The sequence below is a fragment of the Vulpes vulpes genome, chromosome 8, assembly GCF_048418805.1.
Source record: "Vulpes vulpes isolate BD-2025 chromosome 8, VulVul3, whole genome shotgun sequence".
Taxonomy (NCBI): Eukaryota; Metazoa; Chordata; class Mammalia; order Carnivora; family Canidae; genus Vulpes; species Vulpes vulpes.
In genome coordinates, this window is record NC_132787.1 from 1575066 (window position 1) to 1601151 (window position 26086).

A 26086-nucleotide genomic window follows, 5' to 3' on the forward strand; every position below is an offset into this window, starting at 1 on the left:
AAAAATCCCCAAGGGGTAGTTCAACCTCGCGCTCGGTCTTCCACTCAGTCAGTCCTTTCTGGGACCTGCCTTCAAGGCTTTCCGGCTGGGGCTTAGGGCAAATTTTCCCGGAAACGCTCGGGAAGTAGAGAAATCTCGTCCCACGTTTTTCCTTCGCCCAGCGAGACTCGGGGCACGAGGAAGCCCTACCTCCGGGCCGCTCCACCCTGACCCACCGAGGGGCCCGTGGGTCCTGCGCGGGGTGCGGGAGGCCACCCCCCACCCCCGCGGGGCTGCGCAGCTGCAGGCCCAGGCGCGGCCTCGGCGCCCTCATTTGCATCCACTTGCACCGCCCCGGGCCCCCGCCCCCCCGCTCCTGGGGTTCCTCTGGCTCCGCGGGCCTCGCCCGGCGCATCCCCGCCCTCCCCACGTGCACCCCCGCGTACCCCCGCCCCGCACACCCCACCCTCTCTCCCCGTGCACCCCCGCCCTCCCCACGTGCATCCCCGCGCATCCCTGCCCTCCCCCCGTGCACCCTCGCGCATCCCCGCCCTCCCCCCGGTGCACCCCCGCGCATCCCCGCGCAGCCCCCCCTGCTGGAGCCCGGGCGCCACGGCCTCGCGGGGAGGCCGGAGCCGAGCGCGAGCGGCCGCGGACAATATGCCGCGGTTTAAGTCCGAAGGCGCGCGGGCCGCCGATTGTGATGTTAATTCGGGGATGATTTAGGGGGGCGGGGGGGGCGGGGGGGGCGGGCCGCCTCTCCGTCAAAGTGCTGTCCCGGGGCTTAATATTTGTAATTGAAGCTGATGAGGACTCCGTCTCTGTTTCCACTGATAAAAAAAGGCAGGGAGGGAAAAAGTGCAACTAAATTATGGGGCCGGGAGAAAAACATGATTAATCAAAGGTTTGAACTGTCGCCGTGTTCGAGGCCCAGTAAATCTCGCCCGGCCGGGCCTGCGGAGGCCGGAGGATAAATCTGAGCCGCCTGGTGCCCGCCGCCCCGTTCTGTTTGCCTCTCGGTTAGCACGTCAATTAATTCGATAATTGGATTTGAAGAGATGTCAGCGGATTACCGAGGGGGAGCGGGAGGAAGGGGCCCGGGATGGCGAGGACGGAGGCGAGCCCGCCCTGCCCGGCCCCCGCCCCTCCCCGCCCCTCCCCGCACCTCCCGCGCCGCCGCCTCCAAGCTCTGCCCGGTTTTCTGCAAAGTCTGCCCTTGGCCCTCGACTGCCTCCTCGGCTCGGCTCCGGCTCCGCTCTCCGCTGGCAGCTGCAGGGTGTCCCGGCCTGAAGCGTCTGCAGTTGTTCGTGGGTCTGTTCCTAAACGGAGTTTAACTCCCTGGTCCCTTCCTCTGATGCACCCCGTCTGACCCAGAGTCTGCCCCCAGGGATTGGGGCTCCCGGAAAGGCAGGGACCAAAACTGCTTTCGGGAATCCCTTCCCCCAGGGGTCACATCAGGACTTTTCTCATCTCCCCCAAGCGCCTCTCACACACACCCATTTAGAATACTAACCTATAATCAGAGCTACTCTCTGCTTAGGAAAACACCTTTAGAAGCAAATAACATACACCTGGCCCAGGACCCCAAGCCAAGGTCACCAGGCCCTCAGCTGCAACCTGACATAGAAGCAGCTGCTTCAAAAATTCAATCTTTTAGTAACTTCAGGAGGATTCCCCCCTCCCAAAAGTGTGGACTCATCTCCTAGAAGGGGAGTGATTTTTTTTTAATTTTTGCTCCATTTTTTTGTTTTGTTTTGGAGGGTTTTGTTCTTGTTTGTTTTGGAAGTGATCTTGATTTGATATTTGGGGGTGTGGTAAGGTCAGATGAGAGACGATGTCTGCCTGCCTTCTGTGTGTGTGACAGAGAGAGAGAGAGAGAGAGAGAGAGAGAATGGGGGGGTAGATTATTCTTTAGTAGGCTTTTGTCCGTAGTCTCTGCAGAATTTTATGCAGAGCTGAAGATTGGAAAAAAAAAAAAAAAAAGCCTACAGGAGAACCATGCAAATGATTCTGGAAAATGACAAGATGAGATTGGAGGCTAGGGAAGGTGGTGAGGGCAGGGACATAAAGACCATCCTGCCAGGTTGGCTGGTGTTAAAGGAGCCCTAGGAAAGCACACTGGCAGGCACCCCAATCAGAGGCTGCCCTCGTGAGCAGAACCCACAGCTACTCTTGGTACCCAAACAAGGGAGATTAAGGAGAGAGGGCTGAGCCAAATAATAACATGAGGGGTACAGCAAACCAATTTTTTTTTTTTTAGCAAACCAATTTTTATTTAAGCACACTAATTTAGAATACTGACTGATGCCAGCCAACCATGCACACTTGTTGAGAGAATTACTAGCCTTTGTCTACACACGTAAAGGCAAAAATCCCACGTAGGAAGGGACAAAATGCAGGGTCTCGGTAGCGTCCATTTCCACGCACAGGCTCCTAAGAGAAGTCGACTTTCGCCTGCTCTTCCCTGTTACCTGGCTTCAACCTAGGGCCCTTGTAGATTAAGCTCTACACCCAGAAGTGAACTGGATCGACCGCCTGCCCTTCCATCATAGCTTAGTTTTAGCCGTGTGATCTCTGAAGCTTTCCTTGATAGCAAGCATCCTGCATGCTGGAAAATGCTTTCATTTAAACCTAGCAATTGGGGGATCCCTGGGTGGCGCAGCGGTTTGGCGCCTGCCTTTGGCCCAGGGCGCGATCCTGGAGACCCGGGATCGAATCCCACGTCAGGCTCCCGGTGCATGGAGCCTGCTTCTCCCTCTGCCTGTGTCTCTGCCTCTCTCTCTCTCTCTCTCTCTCTCTGTGTGTGTGACTATCATAAATAAATAAAAATTAAAAAAAAATTAAAAAAAATAAACCTAGCAATTGGGGGATGGAGTCACAGAGAGAATTTGGGTTCAGGGGTCCTTCTGCAGCTCTCTATGCTCCCCATCAGCCAAGACTTTCATGAAGCCATCAAAATCTTTGTATATAACTTACCAAAAAGAGTAGCCATCTCATGAATGACAGTACCACAAGGTGCCCCCGATACCACAAGGAGGTGAAAGGTGATATGTAAGGGATCACCACAAGACTTGGGCAGTTGAGGCTGATAGAAAGAGCACAGGACTTGAATTCAAAAGAATAGGCCTTAAGACCGGTGTGGTCACCATTGAGCTATGTGATCAGAAGGAGCTGATGACCAAAGAGCTGAAATGACATCTGCAGGTCACACAGCAAGCAAGAGGCAGGGCCACTCAAGAGCTCAGTTCTTGGGGCACCTCGGTGGCCTAGTCAGGTAAGCATCTGATTCTTGATTTGGGCTCAGGTCAGGATCTCAGGATCTGGAGATTGAGCCCCACATAGAGCCCTCTGCACTCAGCAGGGGAGTCTCCTTCAGGATTTGCTCTCTCCCCCACCCGTGTGATCTTTTGCTCTCTCTCTAAAATAAATAAATAAATCAAAAAAAAAAAAAAAAAAAAAAAAAGGAACCTAGTTCTCCACTGTCCCAATTCATTATGTAGACAACACGGTGTGAAATCACACTCCCTGGATTCAAGTCCTATCTTTTTTGCTCAGCAGTTGCCCCTCAGTTTCCCCTTGTGTAAAGTAGAAATAATGATTGTACAGCTTCATAGAGTTGTTGTTAGGATTTAGATAATTCATATAAAGAAACCAGCACTACACCTAGCACATCATAAGCATCCAATACTAGCTGCTGTCATTATGATGATGGACACAGTTCTCATAACTCACCAACCTAAATGAGGCAAACTGGCAAAAGGTATTCACCGGTGCCTGTAAAATGCTTTGTGATTTAATCACCAGGCCTTAAGGGAAGCAGGGAACACTGCCTTGAAAAGACTATCTGTTCTGATGACTCCAAAAACCACTTCTCCCCTCAAAACATTCTTACACCTTTAAGTCTGCCAGAACCAGGTCCATAGGGGAGGGTACACCTGGAACAGCTGTATCGGGAATCATTATTCAGTTATTCATTGGTTCCCTTGTTGAATGCCTGCTTGAAAAGAAGCCTGGTCCCTCAATCCAGCAAACCTATACTGAGCACCCATTATGTGTGCAACACATTTATAAGCAGTTATCAAACCATGAATCGTTCATTATTAGCTCCACTAGTGAAGGACATATGTATATATGTGTATATGTGTGTGATCAGTACAGATACTATAAAGAAAATGTTTTATATCCCCAGCACCTAACACGGCTCAGGCACATGGGAACACAATAAATGATATTGAATGAACACACAGATACAGACAAATGGGAAATGTTAGAGAAGTAGAAACAGTTCCTTTCCTTAATAAGCTTAAACTCTAAATCGGGAGACAAAAAATAAATTAAAAATAAATTTTAAAAAATAAATGGGGAGACAAGACTTGCACACAGGAAAGGGTCAGAGAACAATACAAGACAGTCAACACATCAAGACTGTGAATGAGGGCAGCCAGGGTGGCTCAGCAGTTTAGCGCCGTCTTCAGCCCAGACCCTGATCCTGTGGGCCTTGGATCGAGTCCCACGTCGGGCTTCCCGCGTGGAGCCTGCTTCTCCCTCTGCCTGTGTCTCTGTTTCTCTGTGTGTGTGTCTCTCATGAATAAATAAAATCTAAAAAAAAAAAAAAAAGACTGTGAATGAGTTCTAGGTGATATAAATTAGGAAAAGCTCAAGGGAAGGGGGAAGGTGGTGGGAAGGGATGCTCAATATGAAAGGAGTGGAGGGGCCCCTGGGTGGCTCGGTCAGTTAAGCACCTGACTCTTGGTCTCAGCTCAGGTCTTGATCTCAAGACTGTGGGTCCAAGGCCTACACTGGGCTCCACGCTGGGCCTGGAGCCTACTTAAAGTGAAAGGAGTGGACCTGACATAAAGAATAGAATTTAAAATAGCTGAGGAGAAAAAGGGCATTCCAGCTGCAGGCGTAGCAAGAGTGACAGCAGGTGGTAAGAACCCACGCATGTTCAGGACCGATACAAGATCAGCTCGGAAAGGTCAGTCTCTGTACCTGAAAGACAGGATCTACACGTGTTTACAACCGTGCGTGTCTCTGATGATGTTCCTGGTCACCAGAAAAATGATGTTTGGATTTCCTATTATTTTAGATTATTCCCATCTCCTTCCCCTATCTTAACCTGAAAACCAAGTAAACAGCTGCTACCGTCAGCAAAACAAACAGATTGTAAAAGCAATTAAGCCATCACTGGTTCTCATTTATCTGCATACAAGACAACTTACTTTTCCTCCTTCTCCCACATGGTCCCAGCCTGAGATGGGATTGTTACTGCCTAGATTATGACTCTCTCCTTCATCAACAATTTTTTTTCCCAGACCCACTCCTCCCAGACAGCCTCGCCTGAAAAAAACTTCGCATTTCTTCCCCAACCTCCACGGCTGCTTTGAGGAAAGCGTGATGTGTGGAAGGAAAACGACGTGCATGAGTGGTTGTGGTTAAATCCCGGATGCTTTGTACACATTAGCGTAGTTATTCTCACAGTAACCCCCGTGAGGGAGACATTATTATCCCCACTTTATAAGTAAGAAAACTGAGGCTCCGAGAGTTTGCCCAGATTCAAATAAGAATTAATATCAGAATAGGGATCTGAGCCCAGTCTACATGATTCCAGAGTCTGTGCCCTGCGACCCGGCATAACGGACCTCTACCCTGGACGCCTGTTCTAGATGGTCTCATCCTCCAGAGTCAGGATAACTTAAGGCCAAGGGGAAATGCCTCCCCCATTCTAACCCACCCTCCAGTTGCCAGAATCCCTTGCCAAGGGGCCCCAAGCCCATTTCCAGGGCCTCTTTCTGAGTCCAATCTCCCAAAAGCACAGGAGGAGCTGCTAGAGGAACACCACTAACGCCGTTGGCCCGGAGAGTGGATGGAGCTTAGATGTGTGGCTGCACTGAGCACACGCTTTTGTGTGAGGCCCCTCTGGTAGTAGGACAGAGCCAAGCATGGAAAGAGAACCCCAAATGTCAGATTAGGGACTAGAAGAATCCTAGAATCCTAAATACAAATCTTCCAGTTGGTATTGACATAGTTGTCAAGAGGGTAGAACGTGTTTTAACAGTTTGTTACCTTTGATTTATAACTTTTACATATTTAGACATTTGGTATGGAGGCCTATATATTTTTATACTGCCATGAGCCCCCCAAAATATTAGGGGTATGCTGACCCCTTTCCTCTTGCCCTTTTCATTCTGTCCTTTTTTTTTTTTTTAAGATTTTATTTATTTATTTATTCATGAGAGACACAGAGAGAGGGAGAGAGAGGCAGAGACACAGGCAGAGGGAGAAGCAGGCTCCACGCAGGGAGTCTGATGTGGAACTCGATCCTGGGACTCCAGGATCACGCCCCAGGACCACTCAGCTGAGCCCCCCAGGTGTCCCTCCATTCTGTCCTTTATGCCTAGAAAGCCCCTAGACTTGCCCACCAAGCAATTTGTCCCTCTTCATTCTCATAGCTTCCCAAATCCACCTTTCACCTAAAACTTTTCCAGTTGACCCCCGAAGGAACTGCTGGTTTCCTCCTCTTGCCTGTCCTTTCACAGCTGCCAAGACTTCTGCTGTTCCTAGCTGAAGACAGTGGAACTAACTTACCTGCATGCCTGTAGTCCTTTTACTGTCTCCCTATTCTTCTGTCCTTTATGTCTGGGAGTCTCCTGGTGGCCTATAGCACCATGGACCACAACCCTGTCGTACCCTCTATAAAGAAATATTGGGGAAGATTCTTGTTCTTAGATGAGCTCCCAATCTAATATACAAGGCAGTGGGGATCCCTGGGTGGCGCAGCGGTTTAGCGCCTACCTTTGGCCCAGGGCGTGATCCTGGAGACCCGGGATCGAATCCCACATCGGGCTCCCGGTGCATGGAGCCTGCTTCTCCCTCTACCTGTGTCTCTGCCTCTCTCTCTCTCTCTCTCTGTGACTATCATGAATAAATTTTTAAAAAAATTAAAAAATATATATAAGGCGGGCCTAAGTGGCTCAGGCAGGGTTGGAAGACAGAACCAGGGTTATCTAGATGGTGGTTTCAGTTTCATTTTTATTTTTATAAGTAAGCTCTACCCTCAACACGGGGCTTGAACTCACAACCCAGAGCTCAAGGGTTGCATGCTCTACTCACTCAGCCAGCCAGGTGCCCCTTCAGTTTCATTTACTGTGTTGGAAATAAAGGGAGTAGAACTTAGGTTAGATTCATGCAGGACTATGGGTACAGGATCAAGGTTAGAGAAAGATCAGCCTTAGGATCAAGGTTAGAGGCAGCTCCTAGGCTGGAGAGCCTATCAGGGTGGTTCCTAGAGTATGGAGATGGAAGAGGACCAGGCTTGGGAGAGAGCTGGAGAATGGCACCACTCAGTGACCCAGACCAGAAAACCAAGTGCCATTTTCATCTCCCCTTCTCTTTTATTTTTTTTTTAATTTTTATTTATTTATGATAGTCACACAGAGAGAGAGAGAGAGAGAGAGAGAGAGAGGCAGAGAGAGAAGCAGGCTCCATGCACCAGGAGCCCGACGTGGGATTCGATCCCGGGTCTCCAGGATCGTGCCCTGGGCCAAAGGCAGGCGCCAAACCGCTGCGCCACCCAGGGATCCCTTCCCCTTCTCTTTTATCCCCCACAGTAATTCCTGAGGCCTATCAGTTCTTCCTTCTTAAACCTCTTGAGGGACGCCTGGGTAGCTCAGTGATTGAGCGTCTGCCTTCAGTCAGGGCATGACCCCAGGGTCCTGGGATCGAGTCCCACATTGGGCTCCCCACATGGAGCCTGCTTCTCCCTCTGCCTGTGTCTCTGTCTCTCTCTGTGTATCTCATGAATGAATGAATGAATGAATGAATGAATAAATAAATAAATAAATAAATAAATAAATAAAATCTTTAAAAAACTAAACCTCTCAAGTTCTGTCCACTTCTCTCCATTCTCACTATCATCTCAGAGCTCAGGCAACAACTATCTCCTACCTGGATTTCATTTTTAAGTAATCTCTACACCCAATGTGGGGCTCAAATTCACAACCCTGATATCAAGAGTCGCATGCTCTACTGACTGAGCCAGCCAGTTTCCACTCCCAGCGGGATTTTAACAACAGACTCCTATTGCACACCATGTCCCCAGTGCCCCTCGTCTCACTCATTCTCCACACTAGAGCTAGAATGATCCTTCTAAAGTGCAATTTTAAAATGCAGGATCTTTAGGGCACCTGGCTGGCTCAGTCAGTGGAGTGTTCAACTTTTGAGCTCAGGGTCATGAGTTTGAGCCTCACATTGGGTGTAGAGATTACTAAAAACTAAAAATAAAATAGAGGCACCTGAGTGGCTCAGTGGGTTAAGCAGCTGACTTGGTTTTAGCTCAGGTCATGATCTTGTGGTCATGGGATGGAGCCCCACATCAGGCTCTGCATTCAGCACAGAGTTGGCTTCAAATTCTCCCTCTCCCTCCAGCTCGTGTTCTCTCTCTGTCTCTCAAATACATAAATAAAAACGTTTTAAAAATTTAAATAAATAATGAAAATAAAATTATAAAATAAAATGCTAGAGTTTCCTCACTCTTCTGGTTAGATGACTTCTTGCTACCTTCTGAATAAAATTCAAATGTCTTAGTGCCTTAGCTTGATTGATGCTCAGGATCCTTCAGGACCCAGCCACTAGAACCAGTCTCACCTCTCTGCACCCTGCTACACTTGCAGCTGTTCATTCTGGCCACATTGAATTACTTGCCCTTTGTGGAAGAGACCATGTAACCCCCTCATTTTAAAACCATTATATTTACTGCTCCTTCTCCATGGAACATCCTTCTCTTCCCTCCCAATGCAGGTCCTCCATGTGAGTCTTAAATGTTACCACCTCCTGGAAGCCTTCCTTGATTACCAGTTCTCAGGACTGGGATGCATTCCCTCCCTACCACCCCTCTTTTCATAGCATCCACTGTCTACCCCTCTTACAATACTACTGCACCAGGTTGAAATTATTTGCCTTTTAATCCTTGGTAGTCCCGGATAGACTATTAACTTTTTAAGGCCAAGGATTCTATATTATTCACTGTTCAGTCATTTATGAAATTTCTGCTGACAGCCTACTATGTACCAGACACTGTTGCAACTGGTGAAGTTATAGCAGTGAATAAGGTCCTGGCGCTGTGGGGAAAAGGGGGGGGGGGGGAATCAATAAAATAAAAATAAATAAAACAATGATAAGTGGTAAAAAGAAAAATAAAAGAAGAAAGGAGCCAAAGAAGGGAAGGTAGCAACTATTTAGATGGGGTGGTCAGGAAAGGCTTCTCTGAGAAGGTGCTATTTGAAATGAGACCTAAATGAAATGAGAGTGAGTATAATCTGGGAGAAGAATGTTCTGGGCATAGGAAATAGCCAAGGGCCTGAGTGGGAACAAGATGGTGTATCTGAGAATCAGCAGGAACAAGCTGAACCCTGGAATTTTTTCTATGAGCACTGGAAAAGTATGGGGGGGGGGGTGGTTAAGTTGCATTGTCTAATCTACATTTTATTTTTTTTATTTTTTTTTTTTCTAATCTACATTTTAAAAGATCACTTTAGGACACCTAGGTGGCTCAACGGTTGAGCATCTGCCTTGAGCTCAATTTGTGATCCCAGGGTCCTGGGATGGAGTCCTGCGTTGGCCTCCCCCGCAGGGAGCTTGCTTCTCCCTCTGCCTGTGTCTCTGCCTCTCTCTCTGTGTCTCTCATGAATAAATAAATAACATCTTTAAATAAAATAAATAAAAGATCATTTTAGCTACTTACTGTGTGGAGAGTAGACTGTAACAAAAATAGATTGTGGAGTTCGGGGAGAACAGATAGGAAGCTACTGTAGTGATCTAGCAAGAGATGTCAGTGGCTTGGACCCAACTAGGTTTTGGAAGTGGTAAGGGGTGAGTAAATGTGGGATATATTTGTATTCTCATGGTCCAGCATGATGTCTGGCTAGACATTCAATAAATATTTGATGAATGAATTAAGAATGAATTAATCCAACTAAACGAGGACTCTGAGCTGGAACTGAAATCATCCATCCTTTAAGCCTTTACTAAAATGCCAACCCCTCTACAAACTAGAAGTAGATAGTTGGCACTAACAAAGGATCAGAACTAGGCTATATATATTTGTTAATTTCTAAAAAATCAATAGGGAGGTGATAAATAACCCAATAGGAAAATGGGCAAAGGATATACATGAATAGGCATTTCACAGAAGGAGAAACATGAGTGGCCAATAAATGTATGAAAAGATGCTCAGCCTCAGTAATAATCAGGCAAGTATAAATTTAAGCCACCATGAAATACTATTTTATATCCAACAGATTAGCTAAATATCAAAGATGGTGAGGATAGGGGTAGCAACTAAAACTCTTATATACTTTGGTGGACATAAATATTGGAAAACAAAATGACATTATCTAGAAAAGTTCGTATCCTCAACCTAACAATTCCCTTTATGCAGAAATTCTTGCCAACGTATATCCAGAGACATGTACAGAAATGTGCTGAGCTGTATTGTTTGTAATGGCAAAAAGCTGGAAACAAGCCTCAGTACTCATCAACAGGGGAATTAATCAAATTGGTGGATTATTATACAATGAACAGGAATAAACTACAGTGATCTACGTCATCATGGGTGAATCTTAGGAAGATAATGTTGAATGAAAAGAGCAAGCAAAGGGAGTCTACAAAGAATATTACATCACTCTTAGCATGGTAAAAAAAAAAACGGAAAAAGAGGGGAGATAAAATAAACAATATACGGCAAAAATATGAAAAAAATCCTTGAAATGATCAACATAAAATTCAGAGGCTACTATAAGAGAGAAGCATATGTGGGCCCCCAGTGGCATTGATAATATTTTTCTTTTCTTTTCTTTTCTTTTTTAGGTAAACTCTTTCCAATGTGGAGCTCAAACTCACAATCCAAAGATCAAAAGTCACATGCTCTACCAATGGAGCCAGCTAGGCACTCCACAGAAAGCAAAGATTTTTGTCTTTTTTTTTTTGCCCACATCTGTGTTTCATGCACCTAGAACAGTGCCTGGCACATAGTAAGATAGCAATAAATATCTGTTGAGTAAATAGTATGTTACTTGCATCCATTCATGATTTAAATATTTCATCCTTCTTTAAAAGAAGGAAAAGAAAAAAAATAAAAAATAAAAGAAGGAAAAGACCTCTAATCGCGGTGTCTTCTTGATCATTCTAGCTGGAACATACTGCTTCCTCAACTCCTATTACTCAAATAACCTATTAAATCTTGCTGCATATTGTAGCTGTATATGCACAACTCTTCCTTACAGGTTATACTTATGAAGACGAGGGATTATGTTTTCCCCCCTTTTTATTCCCATTTACAATATGAAGCACAATACCTTGCACATAGTAGATGCTCAATAAATGTTGATTGATTACTTGAAGTCACAGGAGACAAGGGCAAACCAGAAAGGACAAAGCCATGCTATTTATATTTAAAGCCGAAAAAGAACTTAATTAGTTGTCTAGAGTTTTCCTACATTTTGCAGCTAAAAAAATTGAAGTCTAGGGAGATGAAATGATTTCCCCAGTCATATAACTAAACAGTAGTATTACAAAATTTAGATTCAGACCTCTAGTTTGTGTCCTCAGCTCTTCACATTATATCACAATGACTTTTGTTTTCTGTGTTGTCTGTGTGTGTTCCTTGGCTTGGGAGCTACCAAATGGCAAGCACCAAATCTATGTTCACACAGATACCTAATCATAGCTTCTAGGTAAATATGTAGGACTTGTACAAATTCATCATACAAATTCAAAGGAATCTAGGTTCTTCTCCAGCAAAAATCTGTTTGGCTATCCTTCTGCCACCAACTTTCCCACTGGTCCCTTCCTTGGAAGCGTAGATGCTAATGACTCTTTCCCTCCCTCCATCTACTGTTTTCTTTCTCCAGGAAGAGGCAGGTTTACTGATGGCTCACAGTCCAGCTCTCCTGGGGAGTTGCGTTAGCAGGAGAAGTAGGGAATCTGACAGGCGTACCCACCACGCTTGAAATTAAGTCACTAAAGGAGGCGTTCAAGACTTAAGTGTCGTCCTTGTCCAGGGGCCTGGCTGGCTGAGTCAGAAGAGCATGCAACTCTTGATCCTGGGGTCATGAGTTTGAGCTCCACATTGGACTTAGAAGCTCACAAAAAATAAATTGAAAAAAGAAATAAGAATAGTTCTTATAGGCAGTGCAAAGGTACCACTCCAACTTGTACAAAAGGGCCTGTTGAACACAAAGGATATCCTAGAAGGTTAACACTGGAGAGAACCTTAAAAATCATTTTCCCCCGATTTTTCCAAATGAGGAAACTGGAGTTTTGAGATATATGGGTAACATGTAAAATTATTGGGGGTGTTAGTAGTAAGGCTAGGACTAGACCCCCAGTCTCCTGCTTCCAGGACAGCTGTTCTCTCCATGCCTCGTGCTGGTGACATGTGCATCTAGCAAAGCGCATCCTAAAGTAGCCTCATCGTTAGCCATCAGGAGTGAAAAATAAATTATTCAAACCCTTCCACCTCTCTCTGGCATTTTTTTTTCCTTTGCATTTCTCTATGTCGTATTCTCTCTTTTTATCCTTCTTATGTTTCTCTCTGTGAATCCATCTCTGGGGTTTCAAATGGAACTAACTGTGGCAAGCCTGCATGATTCTTTTGATTTTTTTTTTCTTTTGATTTTTTCTTGTCTAAGCCATTGTTTCCAGTCCAAAGGCAAACATACATAAGCCAATCAGGACTCTTTCTTGGTGACCTTTGCGGAAAAGAACACTCAGAATTTCTGTATGAGAGGTGCTGGACCTCCCTCCTAGCCTCTCCAGTCAATTAAAATGAGCCTCTGGCCCCCCTGAGGGCTGTTAACCAATCCTAAGAAAGAAAAGATCAATCTCATTTCTCCGTCACCACTGTGCAGGGAGGCTGCTAACCAGTCAGAATGTGCCACTAACAGTCATTAGAAAAACTGGCCAATCAGGCCAACCTTGTTACATGGTCTGGTAGGAAAAGAAAGGGATTGATTGGAAAGGATAGTCTGGCTCCACACCCTTTCCTTCCCGGATCCCAGTTTTCCATCGCTCAAGTGGTGGAAGGCCCCTTTCCCAAGCCCTGGGCTCAGAAGATCCCTAGACCCTTCCCTAACGTTCCCTTTTGTTGTCTTGAAATTCGCCACGTCCCACGTACCGCAGCCCCAGCCCCCGCCCCTGCCCGCAGCCTCCCCGCCCCCCTACTGGGCCTGGCAGCCGCAGGCCTCCCGGGTCCCCGTCCTCCCCACCCGTCTCTCCATCCACCGACCAAAGGACTTGTTTTGCATGATTGATGAGGGTGAAAAAAGTGCAGTAGGTGATCGTTGAGTCTTGGAGACGACCCTGCAGGGATCTTGCAATCGAGTCTCCCCAGGGAGCAGTGCAGACTCGAACCGCGATGCTTCCGGCTCCAACGATGCTAACAACAACCCCAGTAACTGCTACTGGTATTACCAGCACTTACTGCACTGTACTGAGGTCCAAGCACCTTGTTACAAGCTCCGGGCCCTAACCTGCGCCCTCGCTGGGAGGGAGGGGGTGGGGGTGGGGACGCCCTCTGACGCCCCCCAGCTGCGGGCGGACAGGGATCCAGGAGGGGCGGCCGCTCGCCCAAGGTCACGGCAGGTCGGGCGTCAATCCGGAGCCCAGCACCGAGGGGGTCAGCCCTGCAGCCTGCAGCCCCCGGCGTCCTCGCGGGCCCCTTCTTCCAATCCTCCGGGGGGGGGGGGCGGGTCTGAACTGTCGGGCCATCGGCTGCCACGACCCTTGGGTGGCGGCTCCTGAAGCTGCGGGCTCGAGGGTGGGGGTGGGGGTGGGGGTGGGGCGGGGACCTCCGTGCAGCGCCCCCGCCGCCCGCTAACTACCTGTTGATGGGATCCCCACGACCCCAGCTCCCCTCTTCACCTCCCCCCTCCCCCCCGCTCCGCGTCTAGCCCTGGGGCCGGGGGCGGGGGGCGGTGGGGGAGTTTCGGGGGAACGGGTGAGAATCCTGCCCGAGCGGGCGGCGTGGACGCGGGGAGGCCCGGCCTCCGCCCGCGCCCGCGCCCCGTCGCTCCCCGCGCCTCCCCCTCCCTCCAGGAGCTCGGGGCCATAAAAATGCAGATGGAGGATCGGTGTGAAATAACGGGCCCATATAAATCCCTCTGCCGCCCGCCTGCAAGATGGATTGGCCGCATTGAAATTCCTCCGCGAGGATAATTAAACTCGGGGCCTCATCCGGGCAAAATTACATTCCTGTAATGGCGCCGCTCGGGGTCCCGGGAAATTGCTCCGCGGGCTTTCAGCGCCGCTTTTTATCGCCGGCCGGGGTGTGCCTGGCTGCGGCTCGCCTCTCCTCCGGGACCGTAAAGCTGCTGCCGTGATTTATCCTCCCCTTCTCCCAAATCCGATTAAATGGAGGAGCTCGGGGCCGGGGCGCCGCGGGGCCGGGAGCCGGGAGGGGGCGGCGGGAAGGACGGGGCCAAGGAGGGGAGGACAAACGGCCCCTCGGAGGGTGGCGGATTTGGCTTTATTTACAGCCGCGGCTCTCTTTTTATTTTTTATTTTTTATGGGGGTTTGGCGAGCTTTCCCCGTCCTTCTCGCGCTGCGTTCAAGCCCGACGCCCGATGGCCGAGGCGCTAGGCCCTGCCGCCCCCTCCCTCCCGGGGAGACCAGGGGGCCCGGAGCAGGGGTGGGGCCGGGAGCGCCCCCCCGGGGGGGGGCAGGGAAGAGCCAAAGGGCGCGAGGGCCGCTCGTGTCCACGCCCGCAGATGGGACCTCCGAGGCCCTGCGGATGCTGGTGCCCGCCGCCCCTCGACGGTCGCAGCACCCGGGCGCTGCAGTCATGGCCCCCGGGAGCCCCTATCTTCTGGTCCGCGAGGCCCGTTTCCTCTGGCTCATCACTAGAATAAGAGGGAGGGGGAAATAAAGACCTGCGGCTGGGGCATGCCGCCCACTACTCGCCCATTGCACGGGCTTCCCATCCATAAGGTCGGGGCTCCTGGGCCACAGAAGGCAGGACTCCCGTGACTTCATTTTCCTTCTGCTACATTTTGAGCCCCCGAACCCCAAACTCGATGTCTGTTACTTAGCACTGGATTCTGGTATTTGTGTGTGTGTAGGGGAGGGAGGCTTGGCAACGTGACTGCACATGCTGGGACTGGGGACACGCGTCCGAGACCCCAAACGCTGGGCCGACCAAAACCGCAGACCACATTACGGATGGGCTTTCGGGCTTTCGGGTTTTCGGGTTTTCGGGTTTTCGGGGCCGAGCTGAGCTCGTTTCTGCACGGGGCCCGCTCCGCCTGCAGTTCCCCGTCTCCAGCACCAGGTGGAGCGACTGGCCGGGCCCCGACGCACAGCTGGCAGGCGGCGCTGTGGCGCCCGGGCCGACCCCCAACGTCGCGGTCACTCTAGCCCTCGTGGAGCGACTCGTTGGTCCAGGCCGCGCATGCGCCGAGCCTTCCTTTGGCTCTCCCCGCCCACCACCACCCCCCGCCCCTCTCGGTCGTCTCCGCTCTGGGAGCAGGTAAGGCCTTGTGCCCTCGCGCCCGCGATGCGCCGCGCACGCGCGCGGGACGCCCACGTCGCGTGAATCCTGTGCGGGCCTTCCTTGCGCGCTCCCACCCGGGGCCTCCCGCCCGCCCTCGTCCCGCTGCTCCCGCGCCCTCGGGCCGCCCCCGCCGCGTGCCGGTGACCTCCAGCCGCGCGGGGCTGCCGCCATCTTGGGAGCCTCGTGGGCGGGGGGGGGGGGCGGGAGGAGCGCCGTGGAGCTGGCGACTCGGTCCCCCCGGCCGCTCGGCCCTCACGGAGGCGCTTTCCTCTCTCTTGCCCACCGGGCGTTGCCACAAACGCCAGGCCCCGCCGGCCTCCGCTTCCCCTTCTCGTCCCTCCGACTCCTGCGCCCTCTGCTGCCCCAAGCCGTGGGGGTGGCGGGTGCCTCCTGTTGAAGTCCACGTGGACGTGGTGGGACAGCAGCCGAAACCCGCTCCCGCGCAGGCCGTGGCGCAGGAGGCGGCCGGGGCTACACCCGCAGCCCTCCCCCGGCGCGGCCGGGAGGACCGGAAGTGGGCTGCCGGCGGGGTTCTGTCTGAGGAGCAGGCCCCACAGGGGCGCGGGGCCGCGGGGGCCGGTCCTCGCCCGCCGGCTCTCCTGTCAGGGGCCGCTGACGCGCCCCAGACCCCGCTCTCCACACGGAGAGGTTTGTGGTGGTTCAGTCAGCAGCTCCCTAGCGACGTGACTGCTCCACACCTGGTCCGCAGCGTCGTAGGCTGGCAGGTGCAGGCCCGCCCTGGTTAGGTGGCCAGGGGAGCCGTCTGCACCTCGTGCAGCCTCTTGTAGTGGCCACCCTCTGTTGCGGGCTTTTTTTTTTTTAATATTTTATTTTATTTATTCATGAGAGAGAGAGGCAGAGAGAAGCAGGCTCCACGCAGGGAGCCCGATGTGGGACTCGATCCCGGGACCCCCGGGGTCACGCCCTAGGCCGAAGGCGGTGCTAAACCACTGAGCCACTCAGGGATCCCATGTTGGGGGCTTGTACATGTCAGTACCGCGTTGAACTTGTTACCTGTTGCTTAATTTACCCCCCTCCCCCCCCCGCAGAAATATGTTTGCAAATAACTGAGGTTTAATTTGCCTTGGAGGGAAACTTTATTTACTTATTTATTATGTTCTTTTTTTTTTTTTTAAGAGTTTATTTATTCATGAGAGACACACAGAGAGGCAGAGACACAGGCAGAGGAAGACGCAGGCTCCACGCAGGGAGCCCAATGCGGGACTCCATCGCAGGACTCCATCCCGGGACTCCAGGATCACAACCTGAGCTGAAGGCAGCACTAAACCGCTGAGCCACCCGGGCACCCTATTTATTACATTCTAAGTAAACTCTATGCCCAAGTTGGGTCTTGAACTTACAACTTGGGAGTCATATGTCCTGTTGACAGCCAGCCAGATGTCTAGTCCTTTTTTATTTATTTATTTTTAAGCCATTTATTTTAGAGAGGAGGGACGGGGGGGGGGGGGAAGAGAAGTTCAGGCAGACTCCAGCCTGAGTGCAGAGCCCTTTGTGGGGCTCAATCCCAGGACCCTGAGCCAGTGACCTGAACTGAAACCAATAGTGGAGCACTCAGTGACTGAGTCACCCAGGTGCCCCTCTCCCTGTCCACTATTTTTTTTTTTACGCTTTAGGGAAATTTTCTGATTTTGACTAAAGAAAATCTTTATAGTCTGCAGCAAAATTGGGTTAGAGTTATATATGAGCACCTGGAGACAGGACAAGAATTGAAGGCATCGATTAATCTGAAAGTGACTGATGCTGGATTCAAGGGTAGCCTTGGAAAATCTTCATTACAACTCATTTGAGGGGATCCCTGGGTGGCGCAGCGGTTTGGCGCCTGCCTTTGGCCGGGGGTTCGATCCTGGAGACCCGGGATCGAATCCTACGTCGGGCTCCCGGTGCATGGAGCCTGCTTCTCCCTCTGCCTCTCTCTCTCTCTTACTGTGTGCCTATCATAAATAAATAAAAATTTGAAGAAAAAAAAATCCCATAGCCCATCACACTTTTAACAAAAAAAAAACAGGGCAGCCCCGGTGACGCAGCGGTTTAGCACCACCTGCAGCCCGGGGTGTGATCCTGGAGACCTGGGATCGGGTCCCGCGCCGGGCTTCCTGCAGGGAGCCTGCTTCTTCCTCTCCCTCTGCCTCTGTCTCTGCCTCTCTCTTCGCTCTCTCTGAATGAACAGATAAATAAATCTTAAAAAAAAAAAAAAAAACTCATTTAAGGAAGTATTAGTTAACAGATTTAAGTAATCCTTGAGTATTTCATATTAGGAAGCATTAACTTTTTTTTGATATTTTACTTATTGAGAACGAGCACAGAGGTAAAGGGAGAAGCAGACTCCCCACTGAGCAGGGAACCCGATGCAGGGCTCTATCCCAGGACCCTGTGATCATGATCTGAGTCAAAGGCTCTCGGGTGCCCCTAGGAAGCATTAACTTAAGTGTGAGAAGATTCCTAGCTCTAGGAGTAGGATCATTAGGAGACTGGTTTAAAGACCATGGACGCCATGCCCCTCAGGACGCCTGGGGGGCTCAGTGGTTGAGCCATCTGCCTTTGGCTCAGGGCATGATCCCGTAGTCCTGGGTCAAGTCCGGCATTGGGCTCCCTACAGGGAGCCTGCTTCTCCCTCTCCCTGTCTCTGTATCTCTCATGAATAAATAAGTAAAATCTTAAAAAAAAAAAAAAAAAAAAAAACATGCTCTCAGTGTACCTAAGGATCACTTGAGAAGCTTGTTTGAAGTATAGGATACTTGGGCCTTATACCCAGAGATCTTGACCAAGAACGTCTAAAGTGGGACCCAAATATGCAAAATTTTTTGAATACACATTTTGAATACACTGTCCCTTTCCTCAGGTAAGTAGTTCAGGTGGATGTCTCACTTGGAGAAATCATTTTTGTAGGTCTTTAACTCAACAAGTGTCTCAAATATTTCTACCAGCTTAGGGCACCTACAGGTATTAGCATTGTTTTAGATCTTGAACGTACAAAATTGAATGCTTCTTAGTGTGAATGTGAAAATGAATACTTTAACAGTCATAGTTAGACTAATGGGCGGATTCCTCATTGATCTGCCCCTGTTAATTAAGGTAGGAAAATGAAGTGTTTGAGGAATCCAATAAGTTTTAGGTAATTCAGTAAAAGGTTGTTGGAGATCCTTCCAGGGTCTTGGCCTTCAACAGATATGTCCCAAGAGTCTTTAAAGGGCAGCTGTTTCAGTCTCAGACAATGAAATCTTGAGAAGAGTTTCTTTTGAATAGAGACTGAAGAAAATTTAGAGGACACAGGAACTTCCTCTGACAACACCAACTCATGAGCTATGGAACTGAGTGACAGGTCTTAAAGTTGAGACCAGGTGGCTACTTGTTCAGACAGGGGGAGTCACTTGATGATAAGGAAATCTTGAAAAGAAGCTGTGGAGGGAGTCTTGACTTGGTTTTAATTCCATCTCTGCTGATGACTTGAGGTCATTCACTCTGCTCTCAGGGCCATTTAACTTTTCCAGAGCACCTTTTCTGCTAATAAGGATGTCCTTTGGTGAACAAGGACAATGTTTACAATGCTGCTTCTGTAATTCCAGCTCTCCTGCTACAGCCCCTCATCCCCTGAAAATGTACGCCTGTGCAAAGTTCGTCTCCACCCCCTTCTTGGTGAGTACCTGCCTTTTTTGGAAGAATTTTTCAGGAGGGCCATCTCGTCTCTCCTTGCCATAGGACGGTCTTCACAGCTGGGCTGGTGGAAGGTCCTTTGCTGTGTTAGCCTGACAGCAGAGAGTGAATGCTTACCAGATACTCCCTGTCTCAGATCCCTTGGAAGCTGTTGATTCTTTTCATCCAACCATATTAGAAGAGTGTAAAGGAGAATCTAGACTAAGATCAGGTTATTTCTATCCTGACTCTCTGGTCTATAAACTAGAACCCACCTAGAAATGGTAAACATGAAGTAGATAGCCTAACTTGAACTGAGTATACACTGTGTACAGGATCTTGCCCTGAGTATTCGAGAGCCATAGCCCAGAGTTCCCTCTGGGAGGTTAAATTTGGGTGGCAAGTTGAAACACCTGTAAATACACATTGGAAAAATATTTGATTCAGAAGCAGCAGCATGGAAGAAAGATTTTTTTTTCTAAGATGTATTATTTATTTTAGAGGGAGGAAGAGAGAGTTACTAGTGGGAGGGGCAAAGGAAAAGGGAGAGAGAATCTCAGCTCTGAGTGTGGAGCCTGATGCAGGGCTCGATCTCACAATCCTGACATCATGACCTGAGCTAAAACTGAGTCGGGCATATAACTTACTGTGCCACCCAGGTGCCCCAGAAATTACAGATTATTTGTTGATGGAGATAACTGATTCATACATCTGTGAGTGGAAAAGGGTGGCGCTATTCCTGGATACCGTTGGTGGAATACTTATTATGCCTGCCACTGGGTGTACCATTTTGTGTATATAATTTCATTCACTTCTCACATCAACCCTGGATTATTGTATGCCAATTTTATAGATGAGAAAGCAGGTTTAGAAAGATTTAAGTGACTTGTCCTGAGATTACACAGCTGAAATAGAGCTAAGATTAGAATCTAGATCTATCTTGGGCAGCCCTGGTGGCTCAGCGGTTTAGCACCGCCTTCAGCCCAGGGCCTGATCCTGGAGACCTGGGATCGAGTCCCACGTTGGGCTCCCTGCATGGGGCCTCCTTCTCCCTCTACCGGTGTCTCTGCCTTCCCCCCCCCCCCCCGTGTATATCATTAATAAATAAGTTTTAAAATCTTTTTAAAAAATTCTAGATGTATCTGACTAGAACCCTGGCTGGTAACCACTATGTTGTCTGCTTTTGCTGGGGGTTAGAAAAGGCTACAGGATGGAGTGGATTTTGAGCATGGATCATTTTGCATGTTTTCCTGAAGGATGTGTTTAGGAAAAGATGCTCCTCCAATCATTGGCTTCCCTCTTATGGGCTGGCCATTACCAATATATCTCTCTTACTAAGTGAAGCAGTTGCTTCTGAGGCTTGGATTTCTTCCCATTCTCAAGGCCTGTGAAAGGATATAGTGAGAGGGTAATACTTTGTGGCCTGAAAGGAAGTAGGTTTCTTCCCTTAAACCAAAGGAGAAGCCTGAAAAGTAAGAGAACTAGTGTAGTTCTTGAATCTAAAATTTGCTAAAGTAAAAAAATGATCCAAGATTCTTTTTTTTTTTTTTTTTAGGATTTTATTTATTTATTCATGAAAGAGACACAGAGAGAAAGAGAGGCAGAGACAGAGGTAGAGGGAGAAGCAGGCTCCATTCAGGAAGCCTGAAGTGGGACTTGATCCTGAGTCTCCAGGATCAGGCCATGGGCTGAAGGTGGCGCTAAACCACTGAGCCACCCGGGCTGCCCTGATCCAAGATTCTGATTTAAGTTCAAGACAATGAATGGGACATCCATGTGACAACTTGGGATGGTTCTGAAACTCCTCCACTGCCTTTCTTGACCCTCTTGCCTTTGTGTCATTCCCCTTAGGCCCGGAGCACCTCTCAGCTGTTGAGCCGATCACTGTCTGCAGTGGTGCTAAAACCACCAGAGACACTGACAGATAAGGTACCTTATGAGGTGGAATTGGGCCTGTGGTTTGGGGGTGAAGGGTGTAGAGGGCTGCCTGGCAGCACCAGTAGGGGGAGTGCTGAGGACAGTCATCACAGACAAAAGTTAGTGAAGGATCAAGGCCATTGGCTTAGGTGAAGATAGGAGGACGGCCCATACTACATATGATCTAGTGTTCCAACTTTTGCCACTGGCAGCACATGCCCGTGTGTGCTGCTGATAACTACCATTACCTGACCTAGTTTACTGACTTTGGCTGGTGGTATTTGGTCCCATGCAGATAGATGATGATTTCAGGGCACCAACAACTGGCAAGGGCTTCAGTCTTAAACTTCTAGACCATACCTGAATCTTGAAGGTATTTGATTCCCACCTTGTATCATAAAGTTCTGCTTGGCAGCATGGGATTTTCCAGGGAGTTAAAAGTTTTTGTGTTTGGGGGAAAAGGCATGGAATGTGATAGCATAGAAGGCTTAAATGGTACAAAAATTACTGAAGCAAAAAGAGATTTTTTAAAAATCTTTACCTTCTACCTGTGTCTTCTTCACAGAGCCTCAGCAGCTTGGCAGCCCCACATCCCCTGACCTCACTTATTCCTAGCCGCAGCTTCCAAACCAGCGCCATTTCAAGGGACATTGACACGGCAGCCAAGTTCATTGGGGCTGGGGCTGCCACTGTAGGGGTGGCTGGCTCTGGGGCTGGAATTGGGACTGTGTTTGGGAGCCTCATCATTGGTTATGCCAGGTAAGATGGGCCCTCCATTGGCTCTCAGATATATTTCCAAAGATCTAGGCAGAAATATCTAGGGATCTTGAGCTCTACACTATCTTATACAGTAGCCACATGTGGTTATTTGAATTTAAATTTTAATTAAGTGGGGGCTTCTGGCTGGCTCAGTCAGTAGGGCATGTGACTCTCAGGTTCATGAGTTCCAGTGCCATGTTGGGTGTAGAGATTACTTAAAAATAAATAATTTTTTAATTAACTAAAAGTACATAAAGTTTAAATATTGTGTACTTAGAATATGGTTAGGTAGTCACATGTGACTAGTGGCTACCATATTGGAAAATTCCTTTGAAAAGCTTTGGAAAATCAGCAAAACAAGGTGGGAGGGCCGTATCTGGGCCACCACTTGGTTTTCGTACAGCTGAGCTAAGAATGGGTTTTACATCTTTAAAGTGTCATGAAAACGGGGCGGGGGGGAGGGGGGCAACAGACTGTGTGTGACCCACAACAGTTACAATATTTACTGTCTGGCTCTTTACAGAGAAAGTTTGCTGCCACTGGTCTAGAGCCTCAAGTCAGCATAGTGGTTTTGTTGCTGCTTTTCCCCATCCCTGGGAATTCCCCATCACTCCTGGGAAAACTGCCTTTGCAGCCAACCCCACAGCTTCCTGACACTTGGGACTATTTGGTCTCCACCAGCTCTGGGCAACTCACCGTTAGAACTAAATTAATCCTCTTGAGACCTGCTAGTTCTCTTAATGCCTTTGAGGAAATAGGTTTATTTGTTAAGATTTATATGAAACTAGCCTGCCTGCTTCTGTGTCCACAGTTCTGTTAGAAGCTGGTGTTCTTTGCCTTATCCATCAAGGCTTCCAGAGGGGACAGACTAAGGGAAATAGAATGATATATTGACTTCCAAAGTTGGGAGTCTTTTATCCCATTTTGTTTCTAAACCCCACAGACCATTTGTAGCTTCTTAAAGCCCAAAATCTTTGACTATTTTGAAATGAAAGAAAATAGTCTGTCCCTCTGATTCCCTTGTTCTCTAGAATGGGTTTTTTCTGGTTGTATTCCATAAAGCCCTAGGGTTTTGAAATATGCCCAGAGACCATCTTAAAGAATGAAGGGGAGACCAGTCAAACAAGCCTTTAAAATCCCGCACTTTTTTACCATTGTAGTTTGATTTTTATACATTTTGTATTTTGAGTTTCTGCTACTTAAAGTTTCAAAACACTACTCTGATAGACTCTGCCACTCTGGATACCTCTTCCATTATGGTTGGGCCCTGGATAGTTAAATGTCCAGGCCCAGAGGTCTTAAGTTATGATACGGGTAATCCACTAGAGAAGGTAATGTTTGTACCTGGGCAATGTTACAGAATTTTGTATTTTCCACTCCCATCATTCAGTCTGTAAGCCCTTGATGTATCAGGCAAGAATTGGGGGCATGATGGTGTCACTCTGAGAGACTCATTACATAAGATGAGCTTGAGGAGATGGAGATGAGTTTTCCCTGAGCCTGCCTTTGATGCTTGTCTTTTTCTTTGTGTGGACTAGAAATTCAGTCTTTTCTCCTCCCCTTCTCCCAGGAATCCCTCTCTGAAGCAACAGCTCTTCTCCTACGCCATTCTGGGCTTTGCCCTCTCGGAGGCCATGGGGCTCTTTTGCCTGATGGTGGCCTTTCTCATCCTCTTCGCCATGTGAAGGAGTCGTCTCCACCTGCCATAGGTCTTTATCCCATGTCTTGTCTGCCCTGTATGCCCTGTATGTTCCTTTTCCTATACCTCCCCAGGCAGCCTGGGGAAAGTGGTTGGCTCAGGGTTTGACAGAGGAAAGACAAATAAATACTGTATTAATAAGATCTTTCTTGTGTCTCCTGTGTATATTTGTTCTCCACAGTTGGCTGAGTGCCTTGGTGAGAGTATAAGGCCTGGTGGGTGGTGACAATTCTAAACTCTGCATGAGTCTGGGCTCACTTGTTCTTCATTGTGTCAGGAAGGCTTTATTCAGATTAGCAGTCCTTTTTAATAATTTTCACCTGGGATGGCCTGTTATCTTGGAGGATTGGGTCAGTGGAAACAAACAAGGCTGGCTTAAAATTTCGACGAATGGGCTGTTTCCACTGCTACTATCCTGGCTCAGGCCCTCATTGCCACCCACTTGGTCTATTGCAATAACCTTTTAACTGGCTTCCTTCCTCCAGTCTCTTCCCTCTAGCAGTTACTTTTATCCACCACTCCCAGATTAATCCTTAAGTATGAGACTAGTTGTGTCATTTACCAATTCAAAAACAGTCTGACCTCAGCCTTCTCAGCTTTATCTCTTATTCCCATACACTCTACCCAAACTGGTATTTTCATTTTTCAAATACTTTCCCTCTTTCCTGTCCTTATCTTTGGGCCTTGCCCTTTGGCCATCTTTGCCCTCTTTTCCTGAATCTTCACTCACTTTCCTCTTAGTTAAACTCCCTGTTATCTTTAAAGACTTAGTTTAAAATGCTGCCTCTTGGGATCCCTGGGTGGCGCAGCGGTTTAGCGCCTGCCTTTGGCCCGGGGCGTGATCCTGGAGACCCGGGATCGAGTCCCACGTCAGGCTCCCGGTGCATGGAGCCTGCTTCTCCCTCTGCCTGTGTCTCTGCCTCTCTGCCTCTCTCTCTCTCTCTCTCTCTCTGTGACTATCATAAATAAATAAAAAATTAAAAAAAAATTAAAAAAAAAAATGCTGCCTCTTGATTATGAAGCTTTCATCTGGTTTCCATCTACCATCAATCAAATGAGCATTAACTGAAAAAAAGGACTCTAGAGCATTTTGTATCCTTTCTAATGCTTCTGGTCTATGATAAATTGTAGATTTATGTGTGTGTGTGTCTTTTATCTTCCAAGTTAGTCTCGGTTCCTTGAAGGGGCTATGTCATACTCATTTTTATATCCCTAGAAGTATCTAGGATGATGCATCTCAAAAATATCTTTGTCCAGTTTTTTATTTAATCATCTAAACCACCCACCTTACTTTACAAATGAGGAAACGAAGAGTTTGAAAAGTTAAAGGGTTCTCTCAGGATCATTCACTAGTAGAGGCGGAGCTAGAATAAGGATCATGTCTTAGAGCCATACCATACTGTCAGTCTTGGGACCCCCAAGCCCAGTGTTGCCAACAACTTATTTTCTCAAGCAAGAGGGAAAGAATAAGCAAAGATAAGCCTTTCCCTTAAAAATTCCTGAAAAGGAACATTGGACAGTGGAGTTAATATGAAAGTGAAGAATTGTTTTCTAAAGGCTAGATATACTTTATTATTTTTAAGATTTTATTTATTGGGATCCCTGGGTGGTGCAGCGGTTTGGCGCCTGCCTTTGGCCCAGGACGCGATCCTGGGGACCCGGGATCGAATCCCATGTCGGGCTCCCGGTGCATGGAGCCTGCTTCTCCCTCTGCCTGTGTCTCCGCCTCTCTCTCTCTCTCTCTCTCTGTGTGTGACTATCATAAAAAAAAAAAAAAAATTAAGATTTTATTTATTTATTAGAGCATGAGCAGGGAGAGGGGTAGAGAGAAGAACAGACCTCACCCTTGGCAGGGAGTCCGACACAGGGCTCAGTCCCAGGACCCCAGGATTAGGACCTGCATTGAAGGCAGACCCTTAATCGACCGAGCCACCCAGCCCCCCCCCCCCCCGGCTAGATACATTGTATTTATTTGTTTATTTTTGGTAGTATTTTGTTTTGTCTTTTAAAGATTTTATTTATTTGACAGCATAAGCCAGAGGAGCAGCAGGCAGAGGGAGAGGGAGAAGCAGGTTCCCCCCACAGAGCAGGGAGCTGGATGCAGGGCTTGATCCCAGGACCCTGGGATCATGACCTGAGCCAAAGGCGCTACTTAACCAACTGAGCCACCCAAGTGCCCCCAATTAGATACACTTTAAATAAACCTTATTCTAAGTATGTTTAAAGTCCTTTCCTGATAATGTGAATGACCACAACAGTTTTTCTTTTGCGTTAATTGATGACTATGAAGTTAAAGCCCAGTGCAGAGACTTAACCCCAGAGTAAACTGATTCTTAGGAAGCAGGTCACCCAAAATCATTCACCCTTGTCCTTTTGCTATTGTAATCAAGGGTTGAGAGGGATCCTATCCATAGCTTGCTTCCAGATTGCTGTACCATCCCCAACTAAAATGCATTCTGGGCCCTGGGGCTCCCAAGTGGGGCCTTCACAAGAATAGCTCCTCCAACCCAGAGTGAGTGGAAGTTATTCTACA

At 48.3% G+C, this 26086-nt stretch overlaps 1 protein-coding gene across 3 annotated transcripts; it reads left to right on the forward strand.

Moving 5' to 3' along the window:
* Positions 1-14447: 14447 nt before the first annotated feature.
* On the forward strand, positions 14448-23701 carry ATP5MC2 (ATP synthase membrane subunit c locus 2). Of its 3 annotated transcripts, none has more exons than XM_026000449.2 (5): positions 14448-15503; positions 19112-19181; positions 21030-21107; positions 21661-21854; positions 23425-23701. In XM_026000449.2, exons 2-5 carry the CDS (start codon positions 19143-19145, stop codon positions 23537-23539), a joined length of 426 nt encoding a protein of 141 aa, XP_025856234.2. In that variant the 5' UTR covers positions 14448-15503; positions 19112-19142; the 3' UTR covers positions 23540-23701. The 3 variants fall into 3 exon arrangements, with proteins under 3 accessions (XP_025856234.2, XP_072621261.1, XP_072621260.1); XM_072765160.1 differs by lacking the exon at positions 14448-15503 and adding an exon at positions 15509-15565; XM_072765159.1 differs by lacking the exon at positions 14448-15503 and adding an exon at positions 18234-18387.
* The last annotated feature ends 2385 nt before the right edge of the window (positions 23702-26086 follow it).

Bases quoted from the DNA above. Each gene is read 5' to 3' on its own strand.
- ATP5MC2 (XM_072765159.1), top strand. From the start codon at position 18,338: ATGCAAAATTTTTTGAATACACATTTTGAATACACTGTCCCTTTCCTC. The intron at 21,108-21,660 runs GTACCTTATGAG...TCTTCTTCACAG, and splicing joins CAGAGACACTGACAGATAAG to AGCCTCAGCAGCTTGGCAGC. The intron at 21,855-23,424 runs GTAAGATGGGCC...CCCTTCTCCCAG, and splicing joins CTCATCATTGGTTATGCCAG to GAATCCCTCTCTGAAGCAAC.